This window comes from Thermobia domestica, chromosome 1 (genome assembly GCF_964235325.1).
Source record: "Thermobia domestica chromosome 1, izTheDome1.hap1.1, whole genome shotgun sequence".
Lineage (NCBI taxonomy): Eukaryota > Metazoa > Arthropoda > Insecta > Zygentoma > Lepismatidae > Thermobia > Thermobia domestica.
In genome coordinates, this window is record NC_137454.1 from 119,266,801 (window position 1) to 119,291,768 (window position 24,968).

Here is a 24,968-nt window from a genome sequence, read left to right on the forward strand (position 1 = left end):
CTAGCCTTTGGATGAGGCCCTTATGGTAGATGCAGTAGAAGTACTGAGCCAAGGACTGATTATAGCAGCTCAGAATGGCGTCGATTTGCGACTTACGCGTCTGCAGTGCGAGAATGATGACAGATGGGAAGATGGATCTAGTTTATACGATGCTATTCAAAAGGTAATAGAATATTATTTCACAAGATGTTTTATCTTTACATATAAAGTTAGCATAAATGATTCTTTCGTTTTGAAAAGGCTATATTTTCAAAAGTATTACATGTACAGTACATACGTGAAAGATATATGAAAAGAACCATAAACTCACCAAGTTTGTATTGTGTGGCAGCATGAGTCCATTATCTTTCCGATCGGGTGTGGCAGTGTGGTAGTATGAGGTTGGTATCTGTCGAAAATGGAGAGAAAGCAAGAAAAAAGACATCGTGTATCGTCTGGACGTGTGTCGGGTCATCAAAAGAGCACATGTTGGTGAACATTTGTACAGGGTGTATAAACTTGGTGAGTTTGTGGTTCTTTTCATATAGCCTATCTTTCATGTATGTACGTGTAGTCCTAATACTTTTAAAAATAGAATCTTTTCAAAATGAATGAATCATTTATGTTAACCCTGTATTTTTATGTGTATGTCTTACAGTAATGTCCTTTAAAGGAGACGTTGAAAAATGAACGATGGTATTGAAATGAAGGTTGAAGAAACAGCACATAACATGTTAACATTCATTTTATAGGCGAGATTTAAGGTGGATCACTAGATGTTCTCGGCGCTATGCTAAACACTGCTTGAATAGTGCAACGTTACTGGGTAGTGTCAAGTGTTTACTGATGCCAGATAATAAAAGAAGTAAACATGTAATTCTGCTTGGATACTTACTAGAGAAATTAGTTTTCCACCCTTACCGCACTTCTGTTTCTCGAACTGCAACGCTAGAATCCAGGAATTTTCTTATTGTGACTACTACAGTAAACGTACAAATTTGGCAACAACGCATTATGACGTTCTGCGCAAGTTTCGCCTCAAAATCTATTTCCTTAAATGAAAATTAATATTTAAATAAAATATGAAACATAACACGAAAAACGGTCAAACAATATATCTATTTCGTAATAAGATCGATATTTTAAAATACTTTACACACACAAATAAACATTTCTTAAAACTGAGCACTTCTAGTAAGATCTAACAGCAAGTGCCATCTTGTGTGCTCATTGTAAAACGAATCAAATATTTCCTTTCATTTGTTACATTTTTCGATATCAGGAGATACAACCAAATGAACCAGTATCTTGTGTAGTAGCTGAAACATTACTCTATCTTATAGTACAATATTTACAATATGTAACGTTTCATTGAGCAGTAGTTAAGGCAATGAGTTAAAATATGTACTGACTTCCGGGTGGTGGTCTGAGGGACACGTTCAGCCAAATGCTTTAGACCGCTCGATTTCAACAGATTCCAAAAAGAATGCTGTTGATTTAATCACGATATTGACTAAAAGTGAAAATTATGTTTTCATATGCAGGCCTATAACTAATGATGTAATTATAATGAAAAACCATCCTTCCAACGTAAATTAAATTACTTAAATTATATGTGCGTAGATCAATTATAAATGTTAACAAAATTCTCATTTTATGTAAAAAATTCTACGATTTAAAGTTACCATATGTTAGATTTATTCTCCCAAGTAACATTCATCAATATTGATTCATTCAATGGCAGAGACAAAAGTTGTTTGAGGAGCTTAACCGACTTTTAGCGACGTCGTAAGGAAAAAAATCTACATTCGCTTCGTCTATCCATCATAATGTTGGTAATGCCCTGATTCTCGAGAAACAAAACAGACTCTGTTGAAATTTGGAATGTAGTCACTATGCACTTCCAAAGATAATGAACAATTACTGCTCAACATAAGTTATTTCTATATAAAATTACCACAACATTCTTATTAAACACTAGTTAAAAAAAATATAGCATATACTGTAATTTGTAAAGCATATTTTAATAGTTACGCATATTCTATTTCAATTATAAAATTAAAAACAAAAGCATTGTTCTGTCACACTTTCAATAAAATAAGACGATAATGTATAACGCATCACCTTTTATAGAAAGATTAAAAATAGAAGAGTATTTTAAATAACGCTTCCTTTGGACTCGTGAAAATAAACTTGAATTAATTTGTATGTACCATTTCCACGCCCACATTTCTTTGTTTTTGCGAAACACCTCTTTCTTCCCACTCCTCCGTCACACGCCCACAAGGAATAAAAAAAAGCTGATCAACCTTTGCTAGGAGGAGGGATTCGTAAATATTATTGAACTAAGCTTCTAGTGGTTGTTAGTTAAGGTGGATCACCACCTGGAAGTCAGTACATATTTTAGCTCATTGCCTTAACTACTGCGCAATGAAACGTTACATGTTATAAATATTGTACTATAAGATAGTTATGTTTCAGCTACAACACAGGACACTGATTTATTTGGTTGTGTCTTCTGATATCGAAAAAGGTAACAAATAAAATAAAAATATTAGATTCGTTTTACAACACTAGTTAACAAAGGTTTTGTTACATAAAAGGAAATACCTGTTCTTAAAGGAACTTTTTGCGCTGAATTCGAATATGCACTTGGCTTTTCTCCATCATGTACGATTTTCCCGTAACAGAGGGATTTTCGGGAAAATCCCTCAAAAATTTCCCTTTTCGTTTATTTTACACCCCAAGATCTTGTCCCCTTGCATATACTAACATAGAAATTATACCTAAGTATACTTTGATTCATATTTAACAAACCCTCCAAGTTTCGTAATAATCGCTTTATTCTTTCTAGAGAAATAAATATGTTTGTGTGTATACTGTGTGTACTGTTTATTGCACCTTATAGTAATGCTTTCAGATCTCTTAAGTTGAGGTAAAACGTTTTGCTTTATTACCACAAACACATATATAAAATATAATACAATATAATTTAAAAGTGTGACAATTTACAATAAACAATAATACAAATGTACCAAAAGGTCATGAAAAGACAATCAAAACTATCACAATATATGAAACTTCCATTGGGTTACAAAAACGTACACTACTTCCTTCTTTTGTAAGAAATGTTGCATTCTCTAACAAGACCCCAACAATAGTCCCCCATCATTGAAGGATCCCATCGTCCCTGGTACCTTTTCTCCATTGCCATTATATCTTGGTGGAATCTTTCCCCCTGTTCGTCGCTGAGAGCACCTAGGTTAGCAGGAAAGAAGCTGAGGTGGGAGTGCAAAAAGTGGATTTTTAAAGACATCCTACAACCCAACTCTTTGTATTTCTGTATCATGTCCTGTACGATTTCTGTGTAACTCTCAGCTTTGTTATTGCCCAGAAAGTTGCGCACAACACACTTAAATGCTGTCCAGGCAGCTAGCTCAGCACTGTTTAACTTGCTGTCAAAGCTATCATCAAGCATTAATTTCCTAATTTGGGGACCAATAAACACTCCCGCTGAAATCTTAGCATCACTCAGGTTAGGGAACTTATCTCGCAAATACTTGAAACCTTCACCAGATGTGTCCATGGCTTTGACAAAGTTTTTCATAAGTCCTAACTTGATATGAAGTGGCGGTAGTAATATCTTATTAGGATCTACCAAAAGAGCATATTTGACGTTGCATTCTCCAGGTACGTAATTCACTCTAGGTTCCCATTCCTTCACTTCATAATGTTTGTCATCAGCTCGGCTATCCCATAAACATAAAAAACATTGGTACTTCGTGTAACCGCACTGCAGTCCTAATAAAATACCAACTACCTTGAGATCACAACATATTTGCCAACAATGGTCCTTGTAATTTATAAGATTTAGCAAAGTTGACATGGTGTCATAGGATTCCTTAATCTTCACTGAGTGCGCAAGTGGTATAGAAGGTTTTTTATTTCCATTATGTAAAAGGACAGCTTTAAGGCTGACCTTTGACGCGTCGATAAATAACCTCCATTCTTCTGGAACGTAAGGAATTCCTAGCTCCGCCATCAACCCATTTATATCCGTACATACGCACACATTATCTTGCATTGAGAAATAGCTTGAAAATTGAACATGCCTTTTTCTGTACACTGATATGTTCGTTTCTGCATCCAATAAGTTCCACTGCTGGAGCCTTGATCCCAGAAGTTCCGCCTCTTGTTTTGTCAGGTGCAAATCACGGACTAGGTCATTAAGTTCACATTGCCGGGTGAAATGTGCTCGCGAACACAGTCAGGGATGAACGTTGGATCCTTGGATGTACATGTTGATGTCGATGGTTCATCAAGGTCATGATCATCATCAGAGTCTTTTGGCCATATCTCTTCCCAGTTGGTAGGGGGCTCGGGAAGTGGAAGTTCATCCCCGTGCGGAATAGGTCTAATTGCGGATTTAACGTTGGGATAACTTATTGTGTATTTGCTTTTTTTAGAATGTCCCTTAACTACTGTGAGACAAAAATAACAATCATCCAGATGGTTGGTGGGTTCTCTCCACACCATTGGTACAGCAAATTTCATGAACCTCCGTTTCCCTTTGGCCCATGCAAGTAAAGTGACGTAGCACGACGCACAAATTATGTTGGGTGCCCAAGTTTTGTCCTGATCTCCCACACGACATCCGAAATATATATAATATGCATATGCATATATAATATGCATATATATAATATTCATTTTTATGTCTGTGTTTGTAGTAATAAAGCAAATCGTTTTTACCCCAACTCAGGAGATCTGAAAGCATCACTATCAGGTGCAATAAACAGTGCACACAGTATACATACAAATATATTTATTTCTCTAGAAAGAACAAAGCGATTTTTACGAAACTTTTAGGGTTTATTAAATATAAATCAAGGTATACTTAGGTATAATTTCTATGTTACTATATGTAAGGGGACAGGAGCTAGGGGAATAAAATATCTGAAAAGGGAAATTTTTGAGGGAATTTCCCGAAAATCCCTCTGTTACGAAAAAACTGTACGTGATGGAGAGAAACCGAGTGCATATTCGAATTCAGCGCAAAAAGTTCCTATAAGATCAGGTGATTTTTCTCATGTAACAAACAAAAAATTTAAATTTGTTAACTAGTGCAATGAGCACACAAGATGGCACTTGGTGTTAGATCTTACTAGAAGTGCTAATTTTTATGAAATGTTTATTTGTATGTGTAAAATATGTTAAAGTAACATTCTTATTATGAAATAAATATATTGTTTGACCGTTTCTCTGTTATGTTTCACATTTTATTTTAATATTAATTTACATTTAAGGAAATAGATTTTGAGAAGAAACTTGCGCAGAACACCATAATGCGTTGTTGCCAAATTTGTACGTTTAATTCCAGGATTCTAGCGTTGCAGTTCGAGAAGCGAAACTTAGCTGTGAATTCCGGTAAGGGTCTAAAATTAATTTCTCCAGTAAGTATCCAAGCAGAATTCCATGATAACTTCCTTTATTATCCGGCATAAGTAAACACTGGACAAGCAGCATTTAGCATAGCACCGAGAACACCTGGTGATCCACCTTAACTGCAACCACTTGTTGACAATACAAGAAGATAGGAGTGATGCAAATATATGTTTTTCCATGTTAAGAAATAGAAGCTCTTTTTTCTCATATGCTTAATGTTACTGGATGTAATTGCAGTGCTTGTACAACTATAAACAAGATTGCTCTCTTTCTTTCAGCTATTTTACATTTTTTTAGAGATACGTCAATATTGTTTTGCACTGAAGTGAAAAATTTTATTTTAACCCGTTAGTGCCCAGAATTCCCCACTGGTATTTTGAAAAGTTTCTTTTCGCCTATTTGGTCCTAATAGTACTCTAAAATAGATATTAGAATATTTTTGAAATATATTTATTATTTTTTTCTTGTTTTTTAGCCCGAAAACTTAAGTTGCCAACACGCACATACATGTTCAAAAAAGGGGACATTTTGAAAAGTTACAGTTTTCTGAGAGAAAATACACTGCATAAACATAAGTATTAAAATCAAATGAATCCTTTCTTTACAGACCTTCAATCCTTCCTTATAGAGTGTTTCAAATCAATCCACTTGAGTTTTTCTCCTCAAAACAGATTATACCCAAAAAACAGCGCTAACTTCGCGTCAATATATCATACAAAGAAAACGCAACAATGCTATTACGAAACAGACCCCAAAGTTACTTCGCAGTTAAAACTAGCAATGCCAATCCATAAGTTTCTGCGCTATGGCGAAAAATTGCCGTGGCAACTGAAGTTGCAAAGGGGACGCAATGGGTTAACTTAAACATTACTCTAACACATTTATGAAGTTAGAAACTATGTGTGTAACTTCCTCGGTTTATATACTCTGTTGTCCCCGACTATACAAGGTAACTTAAGAAAAATTCATTTTCAATATTTTTTCTCTATGCTCAAAATATATGATTTTTTTAAACTTATAATACTGAAAACTCTTTCTGTGCATTAGTGAACATTTATGAAAAATCAAATTTCTTTGATTCGTCATGGCTGGCAGAATAAGAAAACTTTTTATTGCAATTCTGTATTTTCATTGCACCAGGTGTATAAGGGATGGACAGGCACTAGTCAGCAAGATTGCTAATTAGAAATTATTCGGACTGAATCATTCTTGTATACGTTATCTCCAAACTTTCAATGATTTTTTAAGCGTTTCTACTTATTGAGTTGGAAACATTTCAAAGTGTATGAGAAACTATGCCGAGCAGCTACCTCACGAAACACAATTAACTTGATAACAATCAAACTTGCCAGGATTAAATATTTTACTTGAAGCATAATTTACGTGTATTCTATTTAACCAATTTCATTTGATTAGTCTCAATATTTGAAACAAACTATTGTCAACAAGTCGAGACTTTTCCGGTTGGGAGAACAACACACAACCCATATTTTATTTTCTAAAAGATGTTATTATTTCAAGGAATGTTAGCCATTGTGTGAGAATTATCATGTACAACAGTATCAAATTATTTCTTCCCCTTCATAGTGTGAAGTGTGGAAAATGAAATTGTGAATTGACATAAGTGCAACACTTTAAAAAGGGCATTTCAAAGAAAATCGTGAAATATTTTTATTCTATCAGTTTTGATGGTGATCTATGAGTTACGTGGTAATTTTCGTGTGTTCTATTCTTAGATTTTCTGACTAGAATTGCCAATAAATCTTCGTCTTCCAGATAATAGATTTTATTTTAAATTTACGTAATTGAAGATGTTCCATATTCGTATTACGTTGTGCGTGTAAAAATCCAGGCATTCCGGACCACTAGAGTTGCTTTTTTGTACCACTCATGGCTCTTAAGAATCCGCAATTCCGAACGACGTTCGAGAAACCAATTAATGATTGGTGTCAATTAATGGGCTCCAGAACTGGAACCAAATGGTCATAGGTGGTTGTACAACATGCAACTTATAACAGCAGCCATGCCTCGTAGAGCAAAACAGGTGACAGCATGGATACACTAAAAAAATATCTTTGAAACCTTTGCATGCCTGTTTAATTGAACATACATATTTATCTCTCATGAACTTTAATTAATTCCACAGGTGTCTATTCGAGGATTGACGGGAGATCTCAGTTTCGACAAGGGCGAAAGACAGTCTCTGAAATTGGATCTTTTGAGGGTCAACTACAAACCAGGTACCGTAGCAATTTTATTGTTAATGTAATAGATATGGGAAAGACATCTGTCCACTGATGTTTCTGTAATTTTTTGATAAACTTAAACTAAGTTTCTTGGCAGTATTGAGTCCAGAGGGCTATTATTGACCAGACAGTTTTAATTAATGTGTGACGTTTAGTTAGCGCACATTGGCTTCCATTTTGGTTTTAAGACATGAGTTTCATGTTTTTTAATTGAAGTATTTTCGTCTCGTGATACTTGGTTAACACACATACGATTATGACTTCATCGAGAATCAAACATTGGACTACGCTAAACATGTAGCTACAAAGAACCCTCTGTTAATAAGATCAATGGTTTGTTTAGTTCATTAGGAAGTCATTGAAACAGTTCTCGAAGACAATTTTGTTTTAGAACAATTTCTCCAGGAAAAAGTACAATAGCAGACCCTGAATTCCAGATGAGGAAGGAGTTTTTCCGTGTGTTATCTCCTAAGATCACCAGGATATAACCCAACATCTGCTTCAGAAGCCAGAAAGTTTATTGCTACAACAATAAAAGCTCATTGTTGTTCCTTTAATCTTTGGAGATCTATTTTTGTGTGAAATTCTCACAGCGCTAACTATAGATATTTTCTCAAAAGCTTCCTAACTAGAGCTATATCCAGGTATACACTCTGCGTGTACCTTCCATGCAAATGAAATGCCCGCTGAAATAATTACTGCCCACAAATATATAGGATATGTTTGTACTTAAATCATTTTTGTAGATATGAAATTTACATAACTATGTCGTATACGAAAATTAGTCCAATACATATCTGTAAAAAAAAAGTAATAGAATAATGTATTTGTGCTGATTCAAAGAAGCATAACTGGTATCTGAGGAAGACTCTTAGAAGCCTTTGGAAAATGGAAGAGAAATATATAAAGTTGGAGACAAATAAACTTTAATTTAATTGTGCTAGTACTAAAGCGATCCTGAATAGTAGTCTGTAATTACATAGTGATTACAAGTATTAGTCGAACTTCATGGTATTCAAAAATTCGCTTTTATCTGATAATTCGTTCGAAGAGAAGAATAAGTATTTGATTCCAGAAAATTCAAGACTAAAATAGTAATACTAACAAGAATAAAACACTAGGGTATCATATTCGCCATGAAATCAGTGGGATATGTTGTAGATGTCGAAAGTAAATCTACGAAGGATGACTGCAATGTGAGGTTGTTTGGTAGGAGATCGACATATGACAATTTTTGGAGGCGAGTGGTTCTAGAGAATTTCCTGCAGTCTTTGTGGAAGCTGCTTATTAACCCTACTACCCACATGTATTTTTCAACTAAAATACTATCAAAAAATCAGCAGAACAGGGAACGGGCAGACTGCCAACCATAGGACCCACTCTGCTAAACTAAAATTAGGGACCACTGTATTAATATGTTAAAAATGTATTTGACATTATTTATCTGGTTTATCAAATATCAGATTGTCTTCTAACCTATAAATAGTATCACATATATTCATGGTAAAAGTAAAGGATTAATTATGAAAGTTTTCACATTATTTGAAAAGGAATATTTTCATACTAACGCATACAGTGTATTTAACTGGCATTATAGTTTTTAATTGTAAACACACATAACACTGGAATTGGTGCTTTTAGGTGTTTATGTAATGAATTTAATTCATTTTTTAAAACAAAAATTCCCACTTTTAACAAGCCCAGAGATTAGTCTCATTAAAATTAAAACAATTTCACTAAGTAAAACAAACATTCCCACTTTTAACAAGCCCAGAGATTAGTCTCATTAAAACATTTTCACTAAGTAAAACCTAATCTAAATTCAACTTTGGAACAAGAATAAATATAAATAATTAAAAACTTTGAGTAATAGCTTATTCCCTCATAAATCAATTCTTATTTCAAATATATTAAAGTTTATTTATAAATTACATACCAACCAAAAATTTAACCTAATATAATATTTTCATGTGACTTGCAATGAAGCACGGATTTCGTTAATATTATTTTTCATAGCATAAGTTACTCATAGCTTCACATACTTATTTAATTTTTTGGAATACAGGATTGTCAATTACTTTTTCGTAATCAAACTACATGATTTTTCTATGTATGAAAGAAGAAAGTCTTTCAACAAATCTTGTCCAAGCGAAGAAAGCAAACAATTTTTGATTAGCTTTATAATTGAGAAAATTCGTTCACAAGATACCTGGGAACACGAAAGAATTAAAATATACTAATATGCTTTATACAATAATAGATATAATGGACCATAGAGACTTAATTTATGAAGCAGCTGCAGTAAACAAGATAGACAGACACACTTCACACTGTTTCTGGATTCGCATTTTTATTCATCTTCGTCACTCTCATTATCTTCTTCGCTTCTATGATCATATTGTTCGCTGTTAGTTTTATTACTTATAATATCCTGCTTTTACATATTGGTTGATTATAGTCTCTATAGTGACAAGTAAATTGGAACAGTTCCTCTCGAATTTGTGAATATTCAGAGCACGATCATGTAATTTTTCTAGTGAACTGATCTCATGTAAACGGGTAGAATCTGGCCAACTATATCCTTTATCAGTGTTTTATTGTAGATAAATCTATAATTTAATTACTGAATTGCATATCTAAAAAAAAAAAAAAAAAGATGAAAAGGTTTGTCTCAAAAATATTTTTGATGAGAAATCGAAAATTCTTGCCTCATCGTCTATGACAACTGTTCATGTTGGCAACGAACCTGTTCTGCAAGTGTGGCACAAAACCCCGCAATATTCGAGGGTCCGATCGTTTATGAAACCTTTTGATATCGATAAATGTGAAGAAAAATGTTCTGTTTTGAAAATTTAAGTTAGTTTATTTATTTATTTATTTTATTTTATTTTATTTTATTTATTTTTTTTGTATGCAGACAGAAATCAATGGGACATAAATGAACTAAAAATATTTTCCGTGCGTGTCTGCTCTCGAAGGTTTAATGAGGTCAATCGCTCCCTAAAGTTGGAATGTGCCCAACCTGGATTTGCAGAGTAGTAGGCGGGGTCAGTTCGCCCCTGGGAATGGATTAAACATTGAATCATTTGATAGTAGCCACGAAGGTTCAAAGAAGAAAAAAATTTAGTGTTTTAAAATAACGAAAAGTGAAAAATAGAGCATGACATTAGAATACAGCCTAAATTTTGTGTAATATTTTGAAGTTAGTTTTAAAAATCCATTAAATCAAAATTCTGAGCAGACTCCGCAAGTGCAAATACGTTGATCTATGAATGGTTGCTGGAATCTCTGTCAATAAATGTAAAGTTGAAATGACACGAAAGAAAATTTTCGATTTACAATTAATATATCAAATAAATATCAAAAAATTCTGGTAATACTTTCTAACATTAATCAACATAGAAATATAAGTGTTTTTTAAAATTGTTTCTGAAAAAAAATGAAACTACTATGACTTTATAATGCTAGAATAGTAATTTATTTCAAGAAAAAAGTAGAAATATTGTCTTTTTTGCATTATTTATTATATGAAACTTACTGTATATATTTATTCAAATGTACTAAATAAAAGAACTTGCTGTTAAAACAGAAAAATATTCTAAAGCTTTGCAGTTTGTTTCTGGTATCTCACAAATTCATTGTACAGTCCACAGCAAAAAATCTGCAACATGAGCATGTAAGTTTATTGTGAAACTACACCTAACAGCCCAGGAAAGCAACATAACGTCTAAGTGGCACGAATCACGCCAGGAGAAACCTCGGCGTCCTCCCCTGCACACTTATTTTGGAGTAAAAGACTTCGTCGTTTCACAATAAACTTACATGCTCATGTTGCAGGTTTTTTGCTGCGGACTGTACAACGAATAGCAACTTATTTATTTCCTTAACAAAATTCCAATTAAAAGTCTGCGCGAACAGTTTAGGCTTCAATTATTATAAATCGAAAAGAACAACGTAAAAGGAAGAGAAAGGAAAGCCTTTATTTAAGGACATCATTCTGTCATTGCCTGCTAAGAGTGAGCAAGAAACCCTGAGAAAACTTCAGTTAAGATGGCCGGTTACCAGATTGGATCGCGGAACCTACCAATTGTGAAGCAAACGCTACGCTTTCTTGATAAAGACTTTAGAGCTTAATGCTTTACATGACTTCTCTTGTCATAGTCTTAAAGAAGAGATAAAGAATAATTCAAGTTCAGGCCATTTATTACATGAAAGGTAAGTTTAAAAGGTAAAGGTACGCTTCCTGTTTGCAAGATGCCATGAAGTTCTATGGGTTGTGTGCCAGGCCGGTAGCTAGCCCAAAAATGTAGGAGCAGCCCGGTAGAAGTTAGGGGGGGCCCAACCATATTATAGTTATCATCATATTATAGTTCATTTGCAAACCTACCGTGAAAATTTTAGGAAGGGCCAGCAAAAATTTAGGGGGCCGGCCCCCTAGACCCCCGTGGATACGGGCCTCTTATGTGCAAGTATAGCTTCACACTCACTTAAAGTTTTGCACATACGGATATAATGGACTGTAGTATGTACTACATTCAGACCGTTATTATCCCTCCAACCCTTCAGATATCAATTTTATAGTCTTGATGAATCCCTGAACCACATTGGAGCAAGGGAAGATCGAGAAAAAAATTCCACTTACGTTGGTGATCGAATCCGAGTCGTCAGACTGATAAGTAGACGCCTTTTTGACTGTGCCACTGTGGCTCAATATAACAAGTTTGTGTTCAGAGATGAGTATTATTTGTGGTTGTTATTCGGGACATGAGTGTTTTGTGTTAGTTGATATATGTGAATTGAGAAACATAGTGCACAAAGGAACAACAGATGGCAGGACTTCAACTCATGTAAATGTCAGAAAATTCATACCTTCAAAAACTATTTTTGTGAAGAATTACAGGAAATATCACGCATTGTTCGTTACTTGGTATAAATCTCAAATATACAACGTATAGATTTGCTCTTAACAAAAATTGACAACTAATACATATTCTCACTGTTAGTTACTGGATAGTTATGGTACCCTAGGAAGGCGATGGCCTTGATGTTCAAATAAAACGCAATAGTAATAGACACATTGTGAAATTGAGTTGCTTTACCACAATCATTTCTTTTGCTTCGTAAGTAGTCGGGTATTTTTTAATAATACGGTAAGCAAGAATAGAGGTTTGAGCTACTAAACTTTATATGATTTAATGACAACTGTAACGTGGCATCAGTGGCTTGTGGTATTTAATGTGCTTAAATAAAAGATTTCAAGGTGGAAAATATAGCTATTCATTATTAATTTGGCGTTAGGCTTAAGTGGTAGAAACTGTAACATCCAATGTTATAATTGTACAGTATTTTACGATAGCGAAATCTACTCTAGACTTCCGGAAAATGTTAATGCTGTTACTTGGCTATTAAAGGTTTAAATAACGACAAATCTTAAAATTAGAATATCTATAAATAATTAATAATATAGAACCTCAACAGTTGATAAAATCAAAATAAATTTAAATATTTTACAACTAAGTGTCTACTACAGATATTTCTTTCCAAAAGCATATGTTACAGTAAATCGTGATTATACCTTGATTTTACATTATTATTATTAATGTTTTTAAGAAACAAGAGGCTGGGAGACAGTTGGCCAATGGACACAGAAACCGGGCGAAAATCAAACTGGCATATCAATTCCAGATCCATCCAAATTGAATGCTTTTCCAGCACTAAATGCATCACTTGAAGTTACAACTATCTTGGTGAGTTACTTTTATTATTAGATATAAGGCTTTTGGTATAATATTTACTAATTTTTTGCAGCTTTAAATCGAGAGCCAGAATTACAAATTAAAGCAACTAATTCACATTGGAGTACAATTTATCTATTGACTAAAAAAACTACGAGCACAAGTGGGTAGGGTTTCGCAGCTGATGATGTATTATAAAAGTAACCAAGAAAGTTCTATCGCTTTTTCACCCACCATCTTCGAACATCGATATGTCACCTAAGACGTACCTGGAAGATCAAAAATATTCCCCATCAGCTTTGATGACCTAGTTCTGGAAGGCCATGGATTCCTTCACGGTCGAACTTGTGGGCCGCGAAGTGAAGAAGGTATCAAGTGCATTTTGCACTTCTACTAGGAATTTGAACTGACGTTCTCTAAGGTGACTGTCCAAGGAATGGAATAAGTGATAATTGGACGGTACAATGTCCGAGGAGTATGGCAGATGCAATAGTGTTTCCAATCCAAGCCGTAGAATGGTATCCCGGGTCATCCTAGCCACGTTGGGCTTAACGTCGTTCTGTAACAGGACGACCCCTTTGCGATTCAGAAGTGCTGGCTACAGAGTTTTAAGTTTTTCTTGAACAAGGCTCAACTGTTAACAGTACACAGTTGCATTGATGCTCTGACCAGCTAGTAGTGGTTCGTGCTGCACGATGCCGCGAACAGTCCACCAAACACACAGGAGGATCTTCCTCTGGTGCAGTGTTGGTTTCGGTTGTTTTGGAATCGATTCATGGGATGCTAACCAATGATGACGCGCCCATCGTGTAGCTTCGTACAGGACCCACTTCTCATCACATGTCAACACCCTGTCCCCAAATAGCTCCTTCCACAGACGAGACAGCAAAGAAAAACAGGTGTCTTCTCGGGTTTCCTTCTGGCCCGGAGTCAAATCGTATGGGACCCATCGATCCAACTTGTAGTGCTTCCCAAGTTGATGGAGGTGCTGCCGAATGATTTCTCCACTCACACTGAATTGTAGTACCAGTTTCTCACATGTCTGGCCACTGTTCGCCTCGACTGCTGGCTGAAGATCTTCATTTTGTACATGTGTTGGTCTTCCGGCATGTGGTGCGTCTTCGAGTGTTTCGTCACCGTCCTTAAACTTGTTGAACCACCGCTGCACTGTCCGCGTAGTCACGACACCCTCACCAAAGGCCTGGCATATCTTCCGCCCCGCTGCATCGTCATTTGACCCCAGTTTGAACTCGTACAGGACACACGCCCTTATGATGCTCTGTGGAGATCTCGAGTTCACTCTGTCCTTAGGCAAGTTCACGGTGAACCTGAACTGCCACAACCAGGTATTATGTTGGATATACCCACACCAACAACTGACCTTCTCCTTATCTCCGTTCGCATTCGACTCACGGTGTGAGGACCAAAGGAACACAGACCTCCGCAAAAAGCTAGAACTTTCTTGGTTACCTTTATACTTTTGAGGATGCGTGTTTCCATTCTATTTACTTACTTGCAGCATCATCTAGTTTTTTTTTTTTCATTTTACTTTTCTTTTTTATTAAATACCTTACTTCACTTGTTGTGTTGTGAAACCTTACTTCACTTCACTCCACTCCAAGAGGAGAAAAAGTTATTCCTTCTTTCCCTCCTTAGATACTTTCGCGTAATTATCAGTTGAATAATAAAACATTATTTATTTATTTCTGTAATTATTTAGAAAATGCTCGAAAACAATAGGCCTACTTTAGAGATAATACACAATGAAATGATAATACTATATTTACTAAAATATAGTACTAAAATAGGGGGAAAAAAAATTGAACTCTCCTCACTTCTCTAGTTTACAATATATTGATTGACAATGTAATCATCAATTTTTTCTTTTCTTTTTTTCTTTTTTCCTGAAGATGTAATTGTTTTTTTTTTTCTGTATTAAAAAGCAAGTGGTCTACGAGTATAATAACTATTTGACTTGTTTCTTAAATGGCAAATTTTGTATTCGTTTCACAGTAGTTGACCATTTATTACATAGTTTTATTCCTGTGTGATTTATCAAGTTTTTATTAATATGAAATTGTGTATATTAGCATAATTTGTAGTTTTAGTGCAGTGTTGGTATGTCCGAGTTTGGTTTATTCATATGTATACATGATGTTTCGAGAATATATTCTCATTCTGACCGTAATATTTAGCTGTTGTTAAAATGACTTGCTGGTGTATGAAAGGGAACTATTACCATTATTCTTAGTATCTTTCTTTGCATGTTACATGGTAAGTATTACCTCAGAAAATGATTTTATACAATATTAATGGCTGAATCAAACCAAAACATAGAATTAATATTACTAATAGAAACTATAAGAAGGATAGGGTACATGTTATACAAGAACAATGAATTCATCTTTGTATCACGGGTTTTTTTCCTTGTCCATGCCACAAATAGCGTCAATATTTCGGTCAGCTCAGTGACTTGTTCTCGATCAGTTTTGTCTGCTTCGCTGACAATCTATCAATTTCCCACCAATCAGCCCCTAAAGTATTCCGAAAATAAAAAGTAAATAAATAAATAAATAAAATATACAAATATATCACTGTTTAACAATCACCTAGCTTGATTTATATTTGTCTACTAACAAAGTGAAGAGAGCGGCAGTTCATAAATAATAGTTCTTTTGTAAATAATAGTTCTTTTGTATGTTCACTTGTGAGTCCTTAATCCTGGAATAATGATATAACATACCATAATACTAGGATCAAGGATTCACAAGTATATAATGTAAGTAAAAATACTAGTTGCACATTAATTTCCTCTTTGATTTGTGGTTATCATCCTGCTGAGCAGTGAGGCTATATGAGACGTAGACTACAGCTTAATCTAGAATCTGAACCATATGAACTCTGGCCGGGAATCAAACCTAAGTCTCCTACGCCAGAGACACACAACTATCCCATAACCACTAGAAAACTTTAATTTCCTCTTGTATGACTCTTTAATCACTTACGAATATCTCTATTTAGAATACATACATAATTATTAGATTCATATAAGAATTATTACACCTTTGATTTGGCTACAATTATTCGCACATGGAGTTTCTGGAATAAATTACTAAAAGAAATGTTAATTGAATTGATTATTAGAGAAAAAGAACTTCTATATATTTATATATATTCAAATATAAACATCTGTAAATGAATGAAGAGTTATAAAAGAGAAAGTTATCGCGGAAGTAGTACTTTTACATAAAAATCATTCCTTATGAACTGCAATTTTCTTCAATTTATCAGTGGACAGATATAAACTAAGTTAGAAGATGGTTAAATAGTGATGTAATTGAGTGTTTTTTTTTCGGAGTGTTTTTCAGGTCTCATTTTCCTTTTGTAGGACAGTACAATAATACACATCAACGGGTGGGTGAGTAATAGATTTCTAGCGAAGCAGACAGAACTGATCGAGCTGACCTAAGTATTGACGTTACTTTGTGCATAGACACGAAGAAAACCTATGGTACAAAGATGAGCTGATTGTTTTTATGAGATTAGAAGCGTACTGAATTTGTGCTTATTAGAGAAACTCTCATACTTAGTTTTCTCAATAAATCGCTAATATATTCAGCCAAGGTTAATTTAGAACCCATTCTCAAAAATTATAACTATCGGAAATCTTACAACAACATTTAATTATGTATTCTATTAAATTAGAATTACCTAGTATAACCGTTGGCAAAAGCACCGGTTCTTTAATCTAAACTTGTGGTAATCAAAATAATATCTCGTGAATATCCTTTGGAATAATTTATTACTTGTTCTTTCGTTTATATTCACTATAAACTGTTTTGCAGACAAACGTTCCTTAATAACATAGATCACTATAACAACGTTGCTGGAAATGTTTTCTTTTCTGACTTTGACTAGTGTACAATATGGAGTATTTTTTCAACTAAAGTTATGAAATTGGAATGTGTTATCGTTATAACCACATGTTTTCCCATCTAAATACAATTTTGGTTTTTAGTGTATGATTTTGTTTTCTCCTATAAAAGTTTATTATTGTTGATTTTGCGGTATTCCTAATATTTAAACTTATTTGTTACGTGTCTCTCCCTTAGTATTTCACTTTGGCCACTTCTAAATCCATAGGTGACCATTCCTTTCCTTCTTCAAAGTCCCCTAAATTTACTTTAAGCAAGTTATTGTATTTAATTGTAAGAAAGAAGCTAACGTTTCTATTTATACCTTTTACATCATAATTTGCAAGTTGTTCTTAACTAATAATAGACTAAATTGCTAAAGCGTTATGTAGCAGAGCTTTTTATTATTATTTATAAATGAAGTAACGAACAGTGAACAAAACATTTAAAAACTAGCGAAATTGGCAAACAAAATAATGAGCACATAATTACTTTATTTTATCTTGAAGCACTCATTCGTCAATTTACAATATATAGTCCTAAATCACTATTGACTGCCTCTTTTTAGTTCGTAGTAATGCCTTTTGAAGGAGCTACAATCACAAGAACCCCCTTGGGAAAATGCAAACCTGATTTTAATTCATCGGTAAAACTTAATCATCCAGTGCGTATACTGTTGAGTAAATATTCAACAATTAATCAAAATATTCTATTAAAATAAGCGCTTATAATTTGTGTAGCACTAGACCTATACACTTCACAAATGAGGCCAGAAAAATATAAATGACCTTAGGTGCTATTATAATTATTCGGGGAAATCGTGAGAAGTGAACTGCCAAAGCGAATAAAAATATTCGTGTAGACAATTTTTGAATAGCAATAAGAATGAGATAAGCACAGGCTCCTGGGCTCTCTTAGGTGTGCGAGCTCTAGTTCACTGCTTATTTAGAAACCATAATCTCAATTATGATAATTTTGGTCTTTAGCTCATTTATATTTTCCAGGCCTCAGAAACTATTATTAAATTTAAATTTGACACTAATACAATATAATACTAATATAACATTTTGTATTGTTAAATTTGATATGTTCTATATCAAGTGTTAGTATGCCAATTCAGAATATACTCTAGCTTATTCTAATGTTACGACATATTTTACGAGGGGTGTTCAACAATTATTGTCCCTGACATAGATCTGTCATTTTTCCATACAGTCCTCCCTCACTGTAATGCACTTCTCGCATCTATGTTGTAGAGCACAATTGATGGCTGTGCTAGAAGCCATTCTTCGACAGCCTGTATAACATTCTCATCGTTGGCAAACTTTGTCCCTCGCAGGTGCTGCTTAAGTTTGGGGAACAAGTGAAAGTCACTAGGGGAAAGATTTGGAGTGTAGGGAGGGTGTTCAAGTATTTAAAACTCGACATGAGTAATAGCGGCGGCGGTAAGATGACTTCTGTGAGCAGGAGCATTGTGCTCCGTGAGCAGCACTTTCCTCTGTAGCATTCCTCTGCGTTTTTCCTTGGTTGCCTCTCTAAATTTTGGAATCAATTGTGAATAACAGTCACCTGTAATTATCTTTTGGCCCTGGGGATAATCAATGAATAATTCACCCTTACTATCCCAAAAAATCGTGGCCATAAGTTTGCTAGCTGATGGGAATATCTTGAGTTTCTTGGGACGGAGAATCATGGTGTCACCACTGCATACTCTTTTGCTTGGACTCTGGATCGTAATACTGTATCCAGGTTTCATCTACGGTCATACATCTAGCAAGAAAGTTACCTAGATATTTCTTAAACATTTATCTCTGAACAACGGACTCGTTCACACTTTTGATCAATGGCTAACATTCGTGGTACCCACCGGACATTGTGCACCTTCAAGTGTTGGTGCGAAATTGTGTCTAATAAACCGAGTGGGAAGCTGGTAACCTCAGCTAACCTACACACAGTAAGTTATCTGTCAGCTATTATCAGGTCGTGAAGCATATTAATGTTTTCTGGTGTACACACTGTTATGTGCGGTCTTTCACCTGATACGTTTACAGCTTTCCCTGCCTCACCAAAGTCACGTGACCAGTTCTTGTTGATTATGTATGTAGGGGCGCCATCACCTAATACCTTCACCATTGTCTTCGTGAATTTCCTTGGGTGTTAATCCCTTCCTCTGGAGGTACTTCATGACGGCACTTTTTTCAGATTTGTCCATTTTTGCAATCGTCTCTCACCTTGACCTGAAAAGCAAAACAGAACATTAACATTATATACCCGACATGCCTGAAACTTTGTCTCTAAACATTCAAAGGATACAATGTGCTGCATGTACAATTTCATCTTTTTCGGGTAATGCCTTCTACATCAGGGACAGTAATTGCTGAACACTCTTCGTACATTACATTATGATGCGCACTCATTTTGTGTATTATTAAGAAGCAGTAATACATTAAATCTAAATAGCTATGCAGTGGTGATCTTGAGCATAATATTTACATATTTATTTATTTCAATCTTTAAGGACAACGCATTTGTTCGTAAAAGAAGTGATGGAAATTTTGAAGGATTTCTGGTGGATTTGATGGATGCCATTGCGAGAAGGATTGGTATTACATACTCTTTGCGATTAGTGCATGACGGGTATTATGGCTTCTACAATGAAGAGAGACAGGAATGGAATGGAATTATTGGAGAAGTGTTGAGGAGGGTAAAACTAATTTTCCATATTTTGATTTATGTTTATCCATGTCGGTCCCGGCGTCCCCCACAGGAGACATAAAATATGTCGGCATTATTTTTTCTTTACAACTTTAAAATCAGACTGGCAACATTGAAAACTGTTTACAAAGGATGATCCGTCTATGATCATCCCCTGTAAACAGTTTTCAATGTTGCCGATCTGATTTTAAAGTTGTAAAGAAATAATAATGTCGTCAATTTTATGTCCTCTGTGGCGGACGCCGGGACCGACATGGTTATACCTGCTCTCTGAAACAAAACAAAAGTATAAAATAGATTTTAAATACAGCTCGTCTGCTTTTAGTGTTTTATATATAAAAAAAGGATACTCCTGCAATAATAATAATAGTTGACGAGTAATGAAGACTTTTTTTTTTTTTGATTTGGTTCAATTTGTGGTGGTAAGTTCCTTTACACAATAGAGTAATTTTAGTCATTAAAGTGACTTATGTCATTGTCTTTTAAGTGCGTATATGAATCATAAATTAAACACATCTCACTACTGCTCTTGTTCTGTATTGTAACCATACTTTTTTTTTTAAATTTAAAGTACTAATCTAACAAGCTTTTTAAATATTTATACTTAATGTACAAAATTTATGTAAGATAGCTATAACATCTACATAATTATGTAGGTTTGTTGCTAGGCTCAAAATTTTATATTACAAGAATAATTCCTCGGAAAACCAGAATTTGTTACTTGTTTTAATTCCAGGACGCTGATATTGGTTTGGCGTCTACGACAATAACAGCACAGCGCCAAGAAGTTGTAGATTTTGTTCCTTACCAACAAATAGATATCACAGTACTCTATAAGGTAAGAAAAAAAGTAGAAAATATCTTATACAGATTATAGTGTGTTTTTTTTTAACAACAGGCATTCAGAGCACAAGGGAATCAAGTTCAATACCAAAGTTATGAGGAAAGGAGACATAAAATTTGTATGGTAGCTCGAGTATGTGGAGAAATTAACATTATTCTTTTACACTTTAAGCGGGGCGCTACATATCCGGTCGCCAGGTCGCCCTTGGACACTAGAAATTTAGAGCTGGCGACCAGTGTTGAGTAGGAGTGTTTTTTGCCTAAACTCACAGCGCCGCGCAGTTTCTGTTTCGCACGAAAATAATTGTCACTGAGTGAGAGGAAACACGAAATGTGAAGTCTTCACAACGTTGTAATTCACCCTTCCTTCCCTTAAGGATTTTGATCCGAAAACTGCAATCGACAACTGGTACTTCAGTGCAGATAAATTGTACAATTCAAAATTGATTATCCTGAATCTAATTGTCTGGTTTTAAAATTTTATGCCCTGATGTAATCTCTTTCTGTGTCAAATCAAAGGCCTTGGAGGGGAGGGGAACTCTCATAATTTGTACGTGAAAGATACTGGCGCCATCATTTTTGGATGGGCGAGTGCGTTTGACTTTGAAATTTTGAGTCCTGCTTTAAGAGTTATTTACATTATCTGAACATGGATCTTTTAAACGCTGAAAAGAGCTTTAGATAGTGATATTACAAAGAAGAATTATACGTTCAAAATTACCAAAAGTGGACTTGATTTCCTTTTATACTGAACGCTCAAATGTGTAAATTCCTCCCCAAAAGACTCTAGGAAAGTGGTAGAAGAAAATAACTTATCATCTACTTTTGACTAAATTGGAAAATTAAACATTGCTTTCATTATATAGTATGTATGTCACTGTTAGAAGTATGTGTATTACTGTTCGAAGTATGTGTATCACTGTTAGAAGTATGTGTATCACTGTTAGAAGTATGTGTATCACTGTTAGAAGTGTGTGTGTCACTGTTAGAAGTATATGTATCACTGTTAGAAGTATGTGTATCACTATTAGAAGTACGTGTATCACTGTTACAAATATGTGTGTCACCGTTAGAAGGCAAACAACAATAGGCAATTTGCTAATTAACAGTGTATTTTCTCCACATATATATAGAACCTGAATAAGTAAACAATATGTTCCAATAGAACAAACATTATCAATTCTTTATTGGTAAGAAACAACACGAGTTTTAGCTGCATAAAGTTTGTTTTCCTCGATTTTCTTCAAACCTCGCATAACAATTTACTTTCAAACAAGCCATTTTGTTTAGCTTGGTGTGATCTGTCGATTGATATATTGTTAAATAAAGGTTTAGAGTTAATCATAATTTCATACTCATATTCGTCACTAATGCATAAATTGATTTAACTCTGCCTATTTTCAGCCATGTGGCAAAAACCTTGTTGACTAGTGTTATTATCATTATACTAATATATAGATTATGAATTTCATTACTTTCACTTAACTTCATAAAAAATGACTATTTGATTTCAAGTACTGCGACTTGTAAATAGTTCAACCTATGACTGAGAAGTATTTACTAAAACTTCATCATATATATCCAAGCAGGCCCGCAACTAGCCACAGAGGTTTGGGGCGGTGGGCTATGAATATGTAGGGGGCTAAATCATTAAACATTCTTTTACAAGTAGTAGCTAAATTGTGTTTTTGTATTAATAATAGCATTTTGTGTTAAGGTCTGGAGGGACCACGAAAAGTTTAGGGAGGGCCAGGCCCCCTAGCCCCTCTCTGGTTGCGGGCCTGTATCCAAGTATATGCATGTGTAAAGATAAGGGTCTTTCTTATTTTATTTAACTAGAATTGTCTGTTCTTTTCTTTTTTATTATTGCACACCAATACTTATAGTTATAACGATGCTTTTGTAGATTTTTTTTCCTTTGTAAACAATTTAAAATGCAGGGTACTTAAATTATTTGAACGATTTCAATATTTATATTTTGTTCTTATTAATTGTGCAAATCACTTAATATTTTGCACGTAAGTGCTATAACTGTCCAAGTTTTAGTGATAAACATTACAATATAATAACTCTCAAATGCTCAGCCCCCTTTGTTAATCTGCATACATCAATACGGTAATCCAGTTCCTCCCAGACCCGTTTCGGTGAAACTATTTCAACAGATAATTTCTTATTAATCGGCGGGAGAATAAACACTTAAGCTGCACAATACATCACTTTATAGAGTTGCCTTCAATTTATTCATACTGAAAAGTATATACAGATGAAATGGCAGAAATTTTGAATTGAAGGTAATAGTATCTTGTGGACAATACTTTGACATATGAATAAATATGTATTTCTGAACGAAATAACAACTGATCCAATCTGATATCTTCCAACTTAAAACAATAAGAAAAGATAAATTAGAAACGTTCTTGGTAGAATTAAAAACTTTCTACGAAGTTTAATGAAGTTGGGAAAATAATAGTAGTAGTTGGATGTTTTCAGTATTATTGAGTTGGAGGCAACACTATAATGTAATATGTTCTGCAGTTTAAGAATTTACTCCTCCACCGATGAAGACAGAAGTTGTCCGTTGAAACAATTTGGTCAATTGAATAGTAAAATGCTTTAGGTTTTTTTTTTTTTTTTTTTTTTAAACAAAAATAATTGTTTTAAATTGGAGGTATACATAGTTGGAAAGATCAATAAAGAACTTAATGGGTTAAAATTAAAAATGAATGATATGAAAAAAAAAATATAATTGAAAATTTATATTACGAAAGGTAATGGTAAAAATTAAAATTAACTTCAAATTAATCGATTAATATTAACTTTAAAAATGTCAATTTTCACTACAATGCAATGAGAATTGTTTAATGTTGCAATGATTAATGCAAAACACAATGAATAAAATTCAGAGCATGGAAAAATTCAGGGGTATAGAAGCGAAACCTGCTTAATCCAATTTTCAATTTTGTCAGGAAAGGAAAGAAAAGTGACACCCTTATGTTTCAGAATTTTGAACAATTTGATTGTTTAGTGGTCACTACTTAATGCAAATGAGTGAAATCTACCACTAAACATACACACAAAGAAAGAAAAAAATAAAGTTCAACAATTCTGAAACATAAGCGCTTCACTTTTTTTTTTTTTCGTTTCCTGATAAAATTGAAAAATGGATTTAGCAGGTTTTGCTCCTATACCCCTGAATTAATCAATTATTATGAAATGTTACTGCAAAATAAAAATGTCATAAAACACACAAACAATTTATTAACAAAAATTACGTATTATTTAGTTTAACTTTTAGTATATGTATGTTTTGTAATTTTATCAGCTATAATTTTAGATTATATATATATTGTAAGATTCCATACACATAGCACCTTTACACACAGCAATCACATGTTTTTACGTTCATAACACAAACAATAGCAGACGACGGAAGTAGACCACCAGGAAAACAGGAAGAGGATTCGGAAAAACCACGAAGAAGGCTGGTTTCTCCTCATGAGTTCTCCCTCCAAGAAAATGCCTATAAAAGAAGACCTCAGGAAGAGGAAAACTATCAGTTTATCGCTTATCACTCACTCACCAACACCTTCTCCTGGAGCCGTCATGGGCTATGGAGAATTCCTTCAGAACCATCTCCTGAGGCTGCTATGTGCGAAGAAGATATCCTTTAATCACCTCCTGGGCTGCAATGAGTTACGGAGAATTCCTTTAATTATCTTTCGAGGCGCTATGAGCAAAGGAGTTATCCTCAGTATCTATCTATGAGTTAAAGATAATTGAACCTTTATTCCAAGGCCACTTTCGTGTCCCAAGGGTCTTTATTGGCCTCTGAAAACATTTAGACTTACAAGAACTTTGTGAAAATTTTTATAAGACTTTATTTTCATAATAAAAGTTAATGATTTTAAATCGCGAATCCGTTATTTAAGACTACCAAACAGAACATTTCAATATACACTTTGGTATATTAAGATAGAGTAATAATGTTAAGTATACATCATGTCAATGTTATACATAAGAATACGTATGATAATCCTTAATAATGGTAATTCTATTGTTATAAAATCCATGAGAGAAGGTCTTGTGACTAT

General features: G+C 34.2%; 1 protein-coding gene across 1 annotated transcript in view; it reads left to right on the top strand.

Moving 5' to 3' along the window:
• Positions 1-24,968, top strand: part of LOC145688411 (glutamate receptor ionotropic, kainate 3-like) — a 98,839-nt gene that overhangs the window by 65,520 nt on the left and 8,351 nt on the right. Inside the window, exons 7-11 of the mRNA XM_081762603.1 lie at positions 5-163; positions 7,571-7,664; positions 13,281-13,417; positions 19,838-20,023; positions 20,771-20,872. Of these exons, the coding sequence (XP_081618729.1) occupies positions 5-163; positions 7,571-7,664; positions 13,281-13,417; positions 19,838-20,023; positions 20,771-20,872 (678 nt within the window). The remainder of the gene's footprint in view (positions 1-4; positions 164-7,570; positions 7,665-13,280; positions 13,418-19,837; positions 20,024-20,770; positions 20,873-24,968) is intronic.